This window comes from Ranitomeya variabilis, chromosome 6 (assembly GCF_051348905.1).
Source record: "Ranitomeya variabilis isolate aRanVar5 chromosome 6, aRanVar5.hap1, whole genome shotgun sequence".
Taxonomy (NCBI): Eukaryota; Metazoa; Chordata; class Amphibia; order Anura; family Dendrobatidae; genus Ranitomeya; species Ranitomeya variabilis.
In genome coordinates, this window is record NC_135237.1 from 584,857,729 (window position 1) to 584,873,060 (window position 15,332).

The 15,332-nt window shown below is 47.0% G+C and overlaps 2 protein-coding genes across 12 annotated transcripts in view; one reads left to right on the top strand and one right to left on the bottom strand.

Moving 5' to 3' along the window:
- The window catches only part of LOC143783200 (uncharacterized), a 128,163-nt gene that overhangs the window by 52,344 nt on the left and 60,487 nt on the right, over nucleotides 1-15,332 (top strand). For 6 of the 11 annotated variants that reach the window (XR_013217119.1, XM_077271612.1, XM_077271614.1 and 3 more), the window contains one exon: nucleotides 9,734-9,822. Coding sequence is in view for 4 of the 11 variants with exons in the window: in XM_077271612.1 (XP_077127727.1) it covers nucleotides 9,734-9,822 (89 nt within the window). In the remaining 7 variants the exon portion in view is untranslated. Of the gene's footprint in view, nucleotides 1-8,586; nucleotides 8,757-9,733; nucleotides 9,823-15,332 lie in introns of those variants that run through there. The other 5 variants (XM_077271616.1, XM_077271620.1, XM_077271621.1 and 2 more) reach the window with 2 other exon arrangements.
- Nucleotides 11-1,066, bottom strand: LOC143783202 (uncharacterized). Its single transcript, XM_077271622.1, has one exon. It carries the CDS (start codon nucleotides 1,028-1,030, stop codon nucleotides 245-247), a length of 786 nt encoding a protein of 261 aa, XP_077127737.1. The 5' UTR covers nucleotides 1,031-1,066; the 3' UTR covers nucleotides 11-244.

The window sequence follows — 15,332 nt, forward strand, 5'->3', positions numbered from 1 at the left end:
AAGATTTTCACTCTTCTACTTTTTACATCAGTGTTGGAGTCAGGTCCATTATGGTCCCTGTTTGTGGTTATCGTAGATTTGACTATTTTACTATATAAATATTTTTTTTACAACCATATATACAGTGTTACTAATCATTAAACAAAAAAAAAAGTTTGTGTCAAGCCATTATTAAAATGTAATAAGGCCATAGAAGTCTTGAAGAAATTGCCATGAGCATAGGGTACCCCGCTACTGCAAGCTGCTATTTTCCCAGCTTCTCAGGAGACAAAGCAGGCATACGAGAAGAGCAGACTGGGTGAGCAAGAATTGTAATTGGAATCTCTGAGGCACTCAATCGACGCTGGTAGCGGAAAGGTTGAAGTAAAGAGTGCCCCATCTCTTTGTGCTTGACACCTGTCCACTGAGCACAAGGTGCAGAAGCAGATGGCTGGGTAGGTAGCAGTTCAGAGTCATGTGGGAACCTCAAGTCTGAGACCTCTAAAGAAGGCGTGCGCTCTTCCAGTGCAGAGTTTATTTCAGAGATCTCCCACATAGGTGAAGCTGGTTTCTGTTGTCTAATAGAATTAAGAAGTACTTCCGTATCTTGTAGTTTTGAGATGCTAATATCTATTGCTAGAGGGTCAGTGGTCTCCAAGCTGTCATCTTCCTTATATGGCGTAGACACTTTATCTCCATAAAAGACCCCTACAATTGAGTTATTAAATTGGTTAATGGTTTCAGATATTATGGACGACTGTTCAAAGACTGGACCTTCAGGATTCAGTGGCGATCTTGTAACAGCCGGTCCACTTTCCTCTGCACTCAGCCATGGCTTATCTCCTCCACTTGTCAGAGGTGTTACATCAGGTTTTCGAAAAATTGGGGATTCATCAGACTTTATTCCATGATCTAGGTGGTCAAGTGTTGAGTAGGGCGAGGAGTTACCCCGCACTGATGCAACAAACCCCAAGTCCATAAGCTCAGTCAGTGTGAGATTGGAATTAGTCAGGAGGAAACTTGCACCACTGTTATCCAGGCCAGAAAACATCTTATTTCCAACTTCAGACCACTTTCACTGGCTACCTCTGAAGTTTCCTCCTGACTAACTCCAATCTAACTTCTAATCTAAAAATTAGAAATCACTCCAACTAACTCCAATCTCACAAACTGTGGTCCCCTATCGGAGACAATGTCCCTGGGAACACCATGGAGTCTGACAATCTCTTTCACAAATGCCCTGGCAAGTGTCTTAGCGCAGGGTAATTTTATTGAACGGGACCAGATGACACATCTTACTAAATCGGTCCACAACAACCCAGATAACAGGAAAACCCTCAGAGACCGGCAGGTCGGTGATAGAATCCATTGCAAGATGCGTCCATGGAGAACTAGGAACCTCTAACGGGCAAAGCAACCCTGCCGCAGGAGCATGAGAAGCTGTAGACCTAGCGCACACAGTACACTGACGCACCCACTTCACAATTTCTCTTAGCCACCCCGGCCACCAGAAACTCCAACTGATTGACTTTCTTGTTTCGGCAATCCCTGGATGACCGGCCAAACAAGACTCGTGACATTCCGTAAGGAAAGCTCTCCTCAGTGCTTTATGCACAAATAATTTCCCATACGGAGTGTTAGTTGGTGCCGCATCCTGGGCTTTAAGAATGCTATTTTCCAACTCAGAACCTAATGCTGCCACCACCACCCCTCTCTGCAGAATAGATTCTTCCTTTTCAGTATTAACCTCTGGGGAGAAAGTTCGAGACAAAGCATCAGCTTTAACATTTTTTGTCCCAGGGATATATGTCACAGAGAAATGGAACCGGGCAAAAAACAATGCCCACCTGTTGTGAATTCCGCTCTTGGGCTCCCTCCTGTGGTTTTGAGTGGTATAGCTGCTTCTTGGATTTAGCATCAGCAGCTGCTTCCACTGATCGTCTTTCTGGCTCGGCTATTTTAGTCTGGCCTTATCCCTCAATCAATGCCAGTTGTCAATTGTTCCTGCTTGGAGTCACTGCTCTTTTGGATTTCCCTGACACTCTGACCAGTTCTGCAAAGATAAGTCCTTGCTTGTCCTTTTGCAGTCCACTTGTTGTGGACTTTATTGTTCAGCACATTCTATGTTTTGCTCATTTGTCCAGCTTATCAGTATGGATCTATTCAGCTAAGCTGGAAGCTCTGGGCAGCAGATTTTGCCCTCCACACCTTTAGTCAGGTGCGGAGATTTTTGCATATCTCTGCGGTGGACTTTTTCTAGTTTTTATTACTGACTGCACAGTGTTCTTTCCTGTACTATCTATCTAGCTAGAAGTGGCCTCCTTTGCTAAATCTTGTTTCATACTACGTATGTCATTTCCTTCTCTCACAGTCATTATTTGTGGGGGGCTGTCCTATCCTTTGGGAATTTTCTCTGAGGCAAGATAGCTTTCCTGTTTCTACCTTTAGGGGTAGCTAGTTCTCCGGCTGTGACGAGGTGTCCAGGGAGTGACAGGAACATCCCACGGCTACTGCTAGTGTTGTGTTAAGATCAGGAACTGCGGTCTGTATAGTTACCACCTGCTCAGAGCTAGTCGCATGTCGCTCCTAAATCACCAGTCCATAACGCCCACCTAGCTTGACGGGCATTCAAACGTTTAGCAGCATCCAGACAGATCAGGTTCTTATGATCAGTAAAGACAGTATAGGATGTCTAGCGCCCTCCAAAAAAATGTCGCCAATGCTCAAACGCAAGCTTAATAGCCAGCAATTCTTGGTTCCCAACATCGTAGTTGTGCTCCGCCTCTGAAAATGTTTTAGAAAAGAAAGCACAGGGATGCACCCCATCCTCTCTCTCCTGGGACAGAACAGCCCCCACTCCTACTGATGAGGGGTCCATCTCTACCAGAAAGGGCTTAGTCTCATCTGTCTGGATCAAAACAGGAGCAGAGCTAAACCTCTCCTTGAGATGCTCAAACGCCTTAACAGGCTCAGGGGACCATTGGACAGTATTGGAACCCTTCTTAGTAAGATCAGTAAGGGGTTTTGCGATAACCGAAAAATTCTTTATGAATTTTCTATAATAATTAGCAAACCCCAAAAATCTCTGAATTGACTTCAAGCATTCAGGTCTAGGCCACTCCAATACCGCCTGAACCTTCACCGGGTCCATCTCAAAACCATCACTGGAAACAAAGTACCCCAAAAAACAAATTTTCTGTACCGCAAACTCGCATTTCTCCAGTTTAGCAAAGAGTGTGTTTTCTCTCAGAATCTGCAGAACCTCATGGACTCTCTGCCAATGCGACTCCAGATCTGGCGAATAGATCAAAATATCATCCAAATAAACAATCACACTCCTACCGATCAACGGCCTCAGGATGACGCTAATGAAATTTTGAAAGAACGCCGGAGCATTTGGAAGGCTGAAAGGCATAACTAGACACTCAAAATGATCTTCCTGGGTATTAAAGGCTGTCTTCCATTCATCGCCTTCTTTAACCTGCAGCAAATTATATGCCCCACGGAGATCGATCTTAGAGAACTACTTGGCTCCAACTAATTGGTTAAACAAATCCGGAATTAGCGGCAAGGGGTAAGGATTGCGCACAGTGATCTTATTAATCTCTCTGAAATCCAGACACGGCCTAAGACCCCCCATCTTTTTTTTTTTTTTTTAACCAAGAACCCCACCGCCACAGGGGACTTAGAGGGTCTTATATGACCTGCAGCAAGACTAGTCTGCAGGTATTCCTATAAGGCCTCCCTCTCGGGAATCGTCAGATTAAATAAACGACTCTTAGGGAGAGTAGCACCCGGGATGAGCTCAATAGCGCAATCATAATCTCTATGAGGTGGTAGAGCTTGTGACTCCACTTCTGAAAATACTTTCCAGAATTCCTGAATGGCTTCAGGTAGCTCATTTTTCACAACAGCAGCAATGTGTATATCACAACATTTCCCATAACACTCCTGACCCCAGGATCTTATCGTACTTGATGACCAGTCCAGTACAGGATTGTGCATTTTTAACCAGGGTAACCCCAGGACAACTGGAAAAGGCAATTTATCAAGTACAAACAAATCTAAAGATTCCTGGTGTTCCATATTCACAGTGAGTGGAATCCCGGTGCCCTTTCGAGAAATGCACCCATGCTCTAGAGGAGTGTTACCAATCTCCACTACAGGAAAAGGGCATGATAAAGGTACAGAATCAATCTTATACTTTTCTAGAAACTGTTGATCAATCAAATTAAATGCAGAACCACAGTCCACCATCACTTGAAAATCAATCGACTGACCACGACAGGCAGAACTACCAGAAAAAGAAACTCCTGCCGACCGTAAAAAAATGCAATGCGAAAGGGAGGGTTATTCTGATTTACCTTTTTTTTCCTCTTTTCCTTGTTTATGCGTCCTTCACATTGCTTAATAAAATGGTTAGCCTTACCACAATAAAAGCATAGCCCCTCAGAGAATCTTCTCTGCCTTTCCTGGGAACGAGAGAACGAGAGGACATCGCCCCAAGTTGCATCGGCTCCCCACAGTCAACGGGGCTCCCCACAGTCAACGGGGCTCTCCAGCAAAATTGAAACCTTCTCCTCATTCTGTCTGCCTCTCAATCTTCTATCAATCCGGATAGCTAATTGCATAGCAGCCTCAAGCGCAGCATGTGCAGGATATGCAATGAGCAAATCTTTAACCCTGTCATTCAAACCTGCTAAAAACTGACTCTTGAGTGCTGGATCATTCCATCTGACCTCTGCAGACCATCGTCTGAACTGGGTACAATATCTCTCAGCGTCGCCAGAACCCTGTTTCAGCCGCCTGAGTTCTGCCTCGGCTCTAGTGACCTCATCAGGATCATCATATAACACCCCCATAGTAGAAAAAAAGCTTCTGACATCAAACAAGGGTCATCCGGACGCAATGAAAATGCCCAAACTTGGGGCTCACCTCGCAATAACGACATAATAATCCCCACACGCTGTAATTCAGCCCCTGAAGACCTGAGACTCAGCTGAAAATATAGTAAACATGCATTTTTAAATGAAAAAAATTCCTGCCGGTTACCAGAAAAACATTCAGGCAAACCCACCTTAGGTTCTTCAGAGCGGATTCCAGGGCAATTACTCACGTGCTGCTGTGAGCTGGCAACTTCCAACGTTAATCCTTGCAGACGCTGAGCAAGATCTTGAACGCTGTTCATATTACAGAAATCCTGGAGGTGTTTTTTTATTCTTTCTGGCTGGACAAACTGTCACGGATCTGCAACACAGGACTAAGGTAGAAGAGGGAAAACTGACCCTGCACTATGACTAGGCTGAAATAACACACAGAAGACAAAGCACCGAGCTAGAGCTCAAGCAGATTCACACTGTTGTCCAGCAAGGACTGGGAGGCAGGTGCTGGTTCATAAAGAGTGATACAAACACCTGACCCAAGACAAACCCAGCACCAGAGGAAAAACACCAGCAGCCAGAACTCCACAAGAAAATGGCGGATAGTCACAAACTAAACAGATTCTAACAACAGTAGTCAGAATGGTACCGGTCATTACCATGCAAACCACCCTTGGGGCTTAAGGGGTTAAAAGAAGAGCCCAGGAAGTTCACAGTCACTGGGTACGGGGTGGCCAACACAAAAGGACATCAGGAACATAACACAGAGGACACAGTTCAGACAGGATCAGGTACTGGATATGCAGCCTGCAGGATAAGTGGAAAAACGAGACCCAAACGGATCTGGGTACTCTGCCCCCAGAACAGGCGGAAGACAGGTATCCACTCTCCCAGAACAGACTGCAGACCACTGGCGTAGCTAGAGCTTTTGCCGCCCGGGGCTGTTTCCGAGTTTGGCGCCCCCCCCCCCCCATTGCCGTCACTCAACGCCGGGCACCGCCCCCTCAGCGCTGTTTACCCATGAAATCCGGTGCCTGCGTTGTGTATCGCTGTTTGGTGCAGGCGCAGAGAGCTCTGGCCGTCTGACGTCACAGCCAGGCTTGCAGACTGCGCCTGTGCGGCCACCCACCTTGGTAATCCCAGCCCCGCAGTGTGTTATGCATTATGCAGAGTTCGGGGCTGGGATTCACAAGCCAGGCGGCCACACGGGCGCAGTGTCCAGCATTGCCCCAGTGTGTCCAGCAATCTGCCCCAGTGTCCAGCATTGCCCCCAGTGTGTCCAGCATTGCCCACAGTGTGTCCAGCAATCTGCCCCAGTGTCCAGCATTGCCCCCAGTGTGTCTAGCAATCTGCCCCAGTGTCTAGCATTCCCCCAGTGTCCAGCATTGCCTCCAGTGTGTCCAGCAATCTGCCCCAGTGTCCAGCATTGCCCCCAGTGTGTCCAGCAATCTGCCCCAGTGTCCAGCATTGCCCCCAGTGTCCAGCATTGCCCCCAGTGTGTCCAGCAATCTGCCCCAGTGTGTCCAGCATTGCCCCCAGTGTGTCCAGCAATCTGCCCCAGTGTCCAGCATTGCTCCCAGTGTGTCCAGCATTGCCCCCAGTGTGTCCAGCAATCTGCCCCAGTGTGTCCAGCAATCTGCCCCCAGTGTGTCTCCAGCAATCTGCCCCCAGTGTGTCTCCAGCAATCTGCCCCCAGTGTGTCTCAAGCAATCTGCCCCCAGTGTGTCTCCAGCAATCTGCCCCCAGTGTGTCTCCAGCAATCTGCCCCCAGTGTGTCTCCAGCAATCTGCCCCCAGTGTGTCTCCAGCAATCTGCCCCAGTGTGTCTCAAGCAATCTGCCCCCAGTGTGTCTCCAGCAATCTGCCCCCAGTGTGTCTCCAGCAATCTGCCCCCAGTGTGTCTCCAGCAATCTGCCCCCAGTGTGTCTCCAGCAATCTGCCCCCAGTGTGTCTCCAGCAATCTGCCCCCAGTCTGTCTCCAGCAATCTGCCCCCAGTCTGTCTCCAGCAATCTGCCCCCAGTCTGTCTCCAGCAATCTGCCCCCAGTCTGTCTCCAGCAATCTGCCCCCAGTCTGTCTCCAGCAATCTGCCCCCAGTCTGTCTCCAGCAATCTGCCCCCAGTCTGTCTCCAGCAATCTGCCCCCAGTCTGTCTCCAGCAATCTGCCCCCAGTCTGTCTCCAGCATATTGCCCCCAGTCTGTCTCCAGCATATTGCCCCCAGTCTGTCTCCAGCAATCTGCTGCCCCCAGTCTGTCTCCAGCATATTGCCCCCAGTCTGTCTCCAGCATATTGCCCCCAGTCTGTCTCCAGCAATCTGCCCCCAGTCTGTCTCCAGCATATTGCCCCCAGTCTGTCTCCAGCATATTGCCCCCAGTCTGTCTCCAGCATATTGCCCCCAGTCTGTCTCCAGCATATTGCCCCCAGTCTGTCTCCAGCATATTGCCCCCAGTCTGTCTCCAGCATATTGCCCCCAGTCTGTCTCCAGCATATTGCCCCCAGTCTGTCTCCAGCATATTGCCCCCAGTCTGTCTCCAGCATATTGCCCCCAGTCTGTCTCCAGCATATTGCCCCCAGTCTGTCTCCAGCATATTGCCCCCAGTCTGTCTCCAGCATATTGCCCCCAGTCTGTCTCCAGCATATTGCCCCCAGTCTGTCTCCAGCAATCTGCCCCCAGTCTGTCTCCAGCATATTGCCCCCAGTCTGTCTCCAGCATATTGCCCCCAGTCTGTCTCCAGCATATTGCCCCCAGTCTGTCTCCAGCATATTGCCCCCAGTCTGTCTCCAGCATATTGCCCCCAGTCTGTCTCCAGCATATTGCCCCCAGTCTGTCTCCAGCATATTGCCCCCAGTCTGTCTCCAGCATATTGCCCCCAGTCTGTCTCCAGCATATTGCCCCCAGTCTGTCTCCAGCATATTGCCCCCAGTCTGTCTCCAGCATATTGCCCCCAGTCTGTCTCCAGCATATTGCCCCCAGTCTGTCTCCAGCATATTGCCCCCAGTCTGTCTCCAGCATATTGCCCCCAGTCTGTCTCCAGCATATTGCCCCCAGTCTGTCTGAGTCAGACATAAAGAAAAAAAAAAAAAAAAGTAAAATCCTCACCTCTCCCGTTCCCAGCACAGGTCCCGTGCACTCAGCGTCTCTCCGGCTCTGCAACGCTCAGGACAGAGAGGCTGAGCGCGCAGTGATGACGTCATCGCACCCTCTGCCCTGAGACGTCGCAGAGTCAGAGGGCGCTGAAGACGCTGCAGCTGCCAAAGGAACCAGGAGAGGTGAGTATTAAAGGGAGGCCCAATGCCAACGCTGGTATGGCGGCCCTGGTTGTGGCGGCGGCGGCGGCGCCGCCCGAAGATTTAAAGGGCCCGCGTCTCAATTTTTTTTTTCTTCCTCCTCCTCCTCCTCTCTGGGTCGGAGCCGCCCCCGGCATTGTGCCGCCCGGGGCGGCCCGCCCCCCCCGCACCCCCCTTCCTACGCCACTGCTGCAGACATAACAGGAGCTGGATACCTCACACACAAGGCTAGACTCAGAAACACAATGTTCTGGCCATGCCCAACAGCAAAGAGAGAGTTTATATAGGAGCTGCCCCTCAGCAATAGGATGAGGAAGAAACACAAGTGCACACAGAAACCCTGATAAAAGCAGGGAAGGTGTGGCCGCGCGCACCCTAAGCACAAAACCAGTACAGCACAGGAACTGAGGCTCAGGGCACCTGGCAGTGACTGCTAGCCTGAACACACGTGGAAGTCATGCACCAGCTGCAGAGGACCTTGCAACCCACGGATAGCTTCCACAGCGGCAGCCAGGGACCGCACATGTGGGTGGTAATGCAGCAGGGCAAAGACATCACAGCACATGTACAGCTACGCAGCGGCACAGAGAACTGAGCTACATCCATACAGGTAACAGACTACAGAATCCCTGCACGTTAGGGGGAGAGTAGCAAGGGTTAAAGCAAAACCATGCAGAGTAATGCCAAAGAACCAAGGCATGAACCCACCAGTGTTACAAATATATATATATACTGGAACACACACCGAAGGCAAAAATGCAATGAAAGATAGTATGTACCTTTAAGGGCCCACCGATCCAAGTACAGCGCACCCCCATATATATAATGTACTTTTTTATGGCCTGCCATTTGTTCTTAGAACTGTTTATAATAGCATATATATTCTTTATATTATTATCAGTCCTGCTGTAATTTTGTAATTTTATTCTTTCCAAGTACGGGCACATTGTATTAGCGCTACTGTTCGCCAATTAATATTTTAATAAAGGCATTTTTATTTGATTATTTTATTGTATTTGTATTATTGAGATCCTAAGTTGGGTATGCGGTTTGGTTTATAATTCCAAAATGTATGTTTGGCGTAAAAGCAACTCCACGCATCTCCAGAAGATTACCATACCCACAGTGAAGAATGGTGGGGGCATTATTGTGCTTTGGGGCTGATTTTCGGCAGCTAGAATTGGGGCTTTAGTTAAGGGGGAGGGATTTCTGAACTGTTTAAATCTGTGGTGACCTGAAGGGGTTGCTGATCACAGGAGATGCTGCCACAATCTGACAGATGTGGAGCTACTGCAAGGAGGAACTGGCAAAGATTTCCAATTCTATGTGTGCCGTGCTAACCCTAACCCTGACCAAAAAAGACTGACGAATGTCAGAAATTCACAGGGGACTGCACCAAAGTATTGATTCAAATTCTGAAATGATTTTTCTAGTAGGATTTTATTTGCATGATGAAAGCTTGGCATTTGACCAGGAGCATGTCGACCTTTTATATCCACTGTAGATGTAGAGGGGTCATGTAGCCACTGTCTGGTATGGGTATGTAGTTATATGAGGGTCATGTATTAAGTCTGTTTCTGTCTTCCACAGATGTATCCAATAGCAGAAGTCCAGAAAACAGATGCCTTCTGTATTCCAATGACTTTCAAGAGGACAATGTCTCAGAGAATTATCAGGTAGATGGCACTAATAATCACAATACAGCTTTACATTCATTGAAAGTTAATTTCTAAGAACAGGAAATGTTTGAAGACTTTTATTCTCTGCAGCATCAGGACCAGAATGCTCCCACTCTCCCTTTTCATCCACAAGCGCCATGCTATGGACCTTGATAGAATCATAAAATGCTAGAGTTGGAAGGCACCGCTATGGTCATCGTGCCCAACCCCCTGCTCAATGTAGGATTTACTAAACCATCCCAGACAGATGTCTGTCCAGCCTCTATTTGAAAACTAATGTTGAAGGAGAACTCGCCACCTCTCGTGGCCGCCTGCTCCACTCACTGATCACCCTTACTGTCCAAAAGTTTTTTCTAATAACCACTCTGTGCCTCCTCCCATTTAGTTTCATCCCATTGCTTCTCGTGTTTCCATGAGCAAATAAGAATAAAGATGATCCTTCTACACTGTGACAGCCCTTCAGATGTCTGTAGACAGCTATTAAGTCTCCCCTTAGCCTTTTTGTGCAAGCTAAACATTCCCAGATCCTTTGACCGTTCCTCGTAGGACTTGGTTATCATTCCACTCATCATCCTGGTAGTTGTTCTCTGAACTTGCCCAAAATATTTGTAATAATGTGGTGCCCAGAACTGCACACAGGATTCCAGATGAGGTCTGACCAAAGAGGAGTAAAGGGGATCATGACTTCACATGATCTCGACTATATGCTTCTGGTAATACTTCCCAGAACTGTGTTTGCCTTTTTTTCCATCACATCGTTGACTCATGTATAGAGATGAGCGAATTTGTCGTCTCCCTCCTTATTCGGCAAGCTATATCGCTTACCAAATAAGCTGCAGAGGGAACCTGGCTACCTGGATCGCTCCTGCTGATCAGCTGTCACCACTGGGATGATGTGGCATCATCTAGTCAATGGATAAAGAGGGACAGAGAGCAGGGAGGTGGTATAACCTCACACTTGAAAGGGTGCCACTCTAAATGCGGGGGTAGACGCCCAAAATGTAGAGGCAACTATCGGCTCTACCGCTCGCCCATCGGCAGTCCCAGGAAATGACCTAGATGGGGACCATATTACAGTCCACAGAGTCCCTAATAAACGACACCTCATCTAAGGGACAAACATATAGATAAGGGATGTGCAAGACACAATAGCAAGTATCCACAAGCTGAAGGGACAGTGGTCATTGCAATATGGCAATGCCAAAACGCTATGCCTAAGCTAGAAACCTGATATCGGGAGCGTATAACCCAGTAGGAGCAGTACCATCTAAAGATGAGGAACTTGGTCTTTATGTTGTATTTCCTCACAAGGATTTATCAGGCTTTAAAGGGAAGGTGCCACCAGTTTTTTTGTAGTTTGTTTTTTTGTGAAATTAAGCTTAAAATAGTAAATAAAATGTATTAATGCAATGTTTGCACTGTTTGCAAACATTTCTATATAAAAATTATTATATATTTTCTTACAAATATATATATTGACCACTAGGGGGAGCATTTTCCGTTTTAGACCTCAAGCAGCTATAGTGAGACTTACCAGCTTTACTGTTAGCTGGAAAATTGGGGCAGTAACTGCTGACATCAGCATTTCCCTCCCCTTTTGGGTGGTCTAATATCCCTGGGGCAGAATGAAGAGCAGCATCACAGGGCAGCGCCATTTTGTGTGTGACTGCCCTGTGATCTGCTGTCACCAGCAGTTACTGCATCAGAAACACAGCTACAGAGTTTACAGAAGAGCAGAACACAGTGGGCTCAGCAGCATGGTGGACTGGAGGAAGAGTGAAGACATGGGGTGTGTATGTATGGAGCAGCATTATCTGAGCAGAGCTGTCTGTGACTCATCCCTCAGTAAGATAAGAAGGAGATCCAGGTCTGCAGTGAATGGCCAGGCAATGTGGAGGGAGGGGAGAGATACATTGTATGGCTGAGAGAGAGGCAGGCTGTGAGTGCAGCTCACCAGAGATCACAGGGTCTGTGTGAGGAGGCGGAGACAGAGCAGGAGGACACAGGGCAGCGTGTGAGAGCAGGGGATGTCTGCCCAGGACGTGCAGTGCCTGGAGTACAGAGGAGCACGGAGGTAAATCACCCGCACTGCCCATCCTCCGGTTCCAGTGAGTGCTTCTCTCCTACAATAGAGAGTAAGTGGAGCTCGGCAGAGAGCACTGGGCTATAGTAAAATGGCGGCTAGTCACACCTACAGCAGTGAATTGTGCAGCCCACAGAGGCGTGCCCAGCTCACTGCTAAAGCAGCTACAATGTTAGAGATAGGGTGAGCGCCGGTCTATTATCTCCTATGTCCATGGGGTGCCGTAAAATGACACTGATAGTGTCGTGAACTGCTGTCAAACCAAGAGGTCAGCCCCCAGTGCCTTCTTTAAACTCATATAACACACGAAATCTGTTTCACATGCATTTAACACTTGGTTATAGCAGCATGTTATGCTACATTACAGTGATTTATTAATTCTCTACAAACGCGGTACCTTCCCTTTAACTTTTGAGACCAAGGTATTTTCAATCATCAGGTCTGCTCACACTGTACTTCTGCTAGGTATTGACATATACATTCGTCTAACTCTTTGGTGTTCTGTTCATTGTTTTTTGCAAACTAGAATTAATTATCTTGGGAATGTGCATTATACATCTGTAGATATTTTTTGATGTCTTGTGGATAATATCTACCTTGCACTTTCTTATTGATTATTTACAGTGGGGCAAAAAAGTATTTAGTCAGTCAGCAATAGTGCAAGTTCCACCACTTAAAAAGATGAGAGGCGTCTGTAATTTACATCATAGGTAGACCTCAACTATGGGAGACAAACTGAGAAAAAAAAATCCAGAAAATCACATTGTCTGTTTTTTTATCATTTTATTTGCATTTTATGGTGGAAAATAAGTATTTGGTCAGAAACAAACAATCAAGATTTCTGGCTCTCACAGACCTGTAACTTCTTCTTTAAGAGTCTCCTCTTTCCTCCACTCATTACCTGTAGTAATGGCACCTGTTTAAACTTGTTATCAGTCTAAAAAGACACCTGTGCACACCCTCAAACAGTCTGACTCCAAACTCCACTATGGTGAAGACCAAAGAGCTGTCAAAGGACACCAGAAACAAAATTGTAGCCCTGCACCAGGCTGGGAAGACTGAATCTGCAATAGCCAACCAGCTTGGAGTGAAGAAATCAACAGTGGGAGCAATAATTAGAAAATGGAAGACATACAAGACCACTGATAATCTCCCTCGATCTGGGGCTCCACGCAAAATCCCACCCCGTGGGGTCAGAATGATCACAAGAACGGTGAGCAAATATCCCAGAACCACGCGGGGGGACCTAGTGAATGAACTGCAGAGAGCTGGGACCAATGTAACAAGGCCTACCATAAGTAACACACTACGCCACCATGGACTCAGATCCTGCAGTGCCAGACGTGTCCCACTGCTTAAGCCAGTACATGTCCGGGCCCGTCTGAAGTTTGCTAGAGAGCATTTGGATGATCCAGAGGAGTTTTGGGAGAATGTCCTATGGTCTGATGAAACCAAACTGGAACTGTTTGGTAGAAACACAACTTGTCGTGTTTGGAGGAAAAAGAATACTGAGTTGCATCCATCAAACACCATACCTACTGTAAAGCATGGTGGTGGAAACATCATGCTTTGGGGCTGTTTCTCTGCAAAGGGGCCAGGACGACTGATCCGGGTACATGAAAGAATGAATGGGGCCATGTATCGTGAGATTTTGAGTGCAAACCTCCTTCCATCAGCAAGGGCATTGAAGTTGAAACGTGGCTGGGTCTTTCAACATGACAATGATCCAAAGCACACCGCCAGGGCAACGAAGGAGTGGCTTCATAAGAAGCATTTCAAGGTCCTGGAGTGGCCTAGCCAGTCTCCAGATCTCAACCCTATAGAAAACCTTTGGAGGGAGTTGAAAGTCCGTGTTGCCAAGCGAAAAGCCAAAAACATCACTGCTCTAGAGGAGATCTGCATGGAGGAATGGGCCAACATACCAACAACAGTGTGTGGCAACCTTGTGAAGACTTACAGAAAACGTTTGACCTCTGTCATTGCCAACAAAGGATATATTACAAAGTATTGAGATGAAATTTTGTTTCTGACCAAATACTTATTTTCCACCATAAAATGCAAATAAAATGATAAAAAAACAGACAATGTGATTTTCTGGATTTTTTTTTCTCAGTTTGTCTCCCATAGTTGAGGTCTACCTATGATGTAAATTACAGACGCCTCTCATCTTTTTAAGTGGTGGAACTTGCACTATTGCTGACTGACTAAATACTTTTTTGCCCCACTGTATATATATATATATATATATATACAGGTCCTTCTCAAAAAATTAGCATATAGTGTTAAATTTCATTATTTACCATAATGTAATGATTACAATTAAACTTTCATATATTATAGATTCATTATCCACCAACTGAAATTTGTCAGGTCTTTTATTGTTTTAATACTGATGATTTTGGCCTACAACTCCTGATAACCCAAAAAACCTGTCTCAATAAATTAGCATATTTCACCCGTCCAATCAAATAAGTGTTTTTTAATACCAAACAAAAAAACCATCAAATAATAATGTTCAGTTATGCACTCAATACTTGGTCGGGAATCCTTTGGCAGAAATGACTGCTTCAATGCGGCGTGGCATGGAGGCAATCAGCCTGTGACACTGCTGAGATGTTATGGAGGCCCAGGATGCTTCAATAGCGGCCTTAAGCTCATCCAGAGTGTTGGGTCTTGCGTCTCTCAACTTTCTCTTCACAATATCCCACAGATTCTCTATGGGGTTCAGGTCAGGAGAGTTGGCAGGCCAATTGAGCACAGTAATACCATGGTCAGTAAACCATTTACCAGTGGTTTTGGCACTGTGAGCAGGTGCCAGGTCGTGCTGAAAAATGAAATCTTCATCTCCATAAAGCATTTCAGCCGATGGAAGCATGAAGTGCTCCAAAATCTCCTGATAGCTAGCTGCATTGACCCTGCCCTTGATGAAACACAGTGGACCAACACCAGCAGCTGACATGGCACCCCACACCATCACTGACTGTGGGTACTTGACACTGGACTTCAGGCATTTTGGCATTTCCTTCTCCCCAGTCTTCCTCCAGACTCTGGCACCTTGATTTCCGAATGACATGCAAAATTTGCTTTCATCAGAAAAAAGTACTTGGGACCACTTAGCAACAGTCCAGTGCTGCTTCTCTGTAGCCCAGGTCAGGCGCTTCTGCCGCTGTTTATGGTTCAAAAGTGGCTTTACCTGGGGAATGCGGCACCATTCCAGACTCAGTCCACTGCTTCCTCAGGTTCCCCAAGGTCTGGAATCGGTCCTTCTCCACAATCTTCCTCAGGGTCCGGTCACCTCTTCTCGTTGTACAGCGTTTTCTGCCATATTGTTTCCTTCCAACAGACTTACCATTGAGGTGCCTTGATACAGCACTCTGGGAACAGCCTATTTGTTGAGAAATTTCTTTCTGGGTCTTACCCTCTT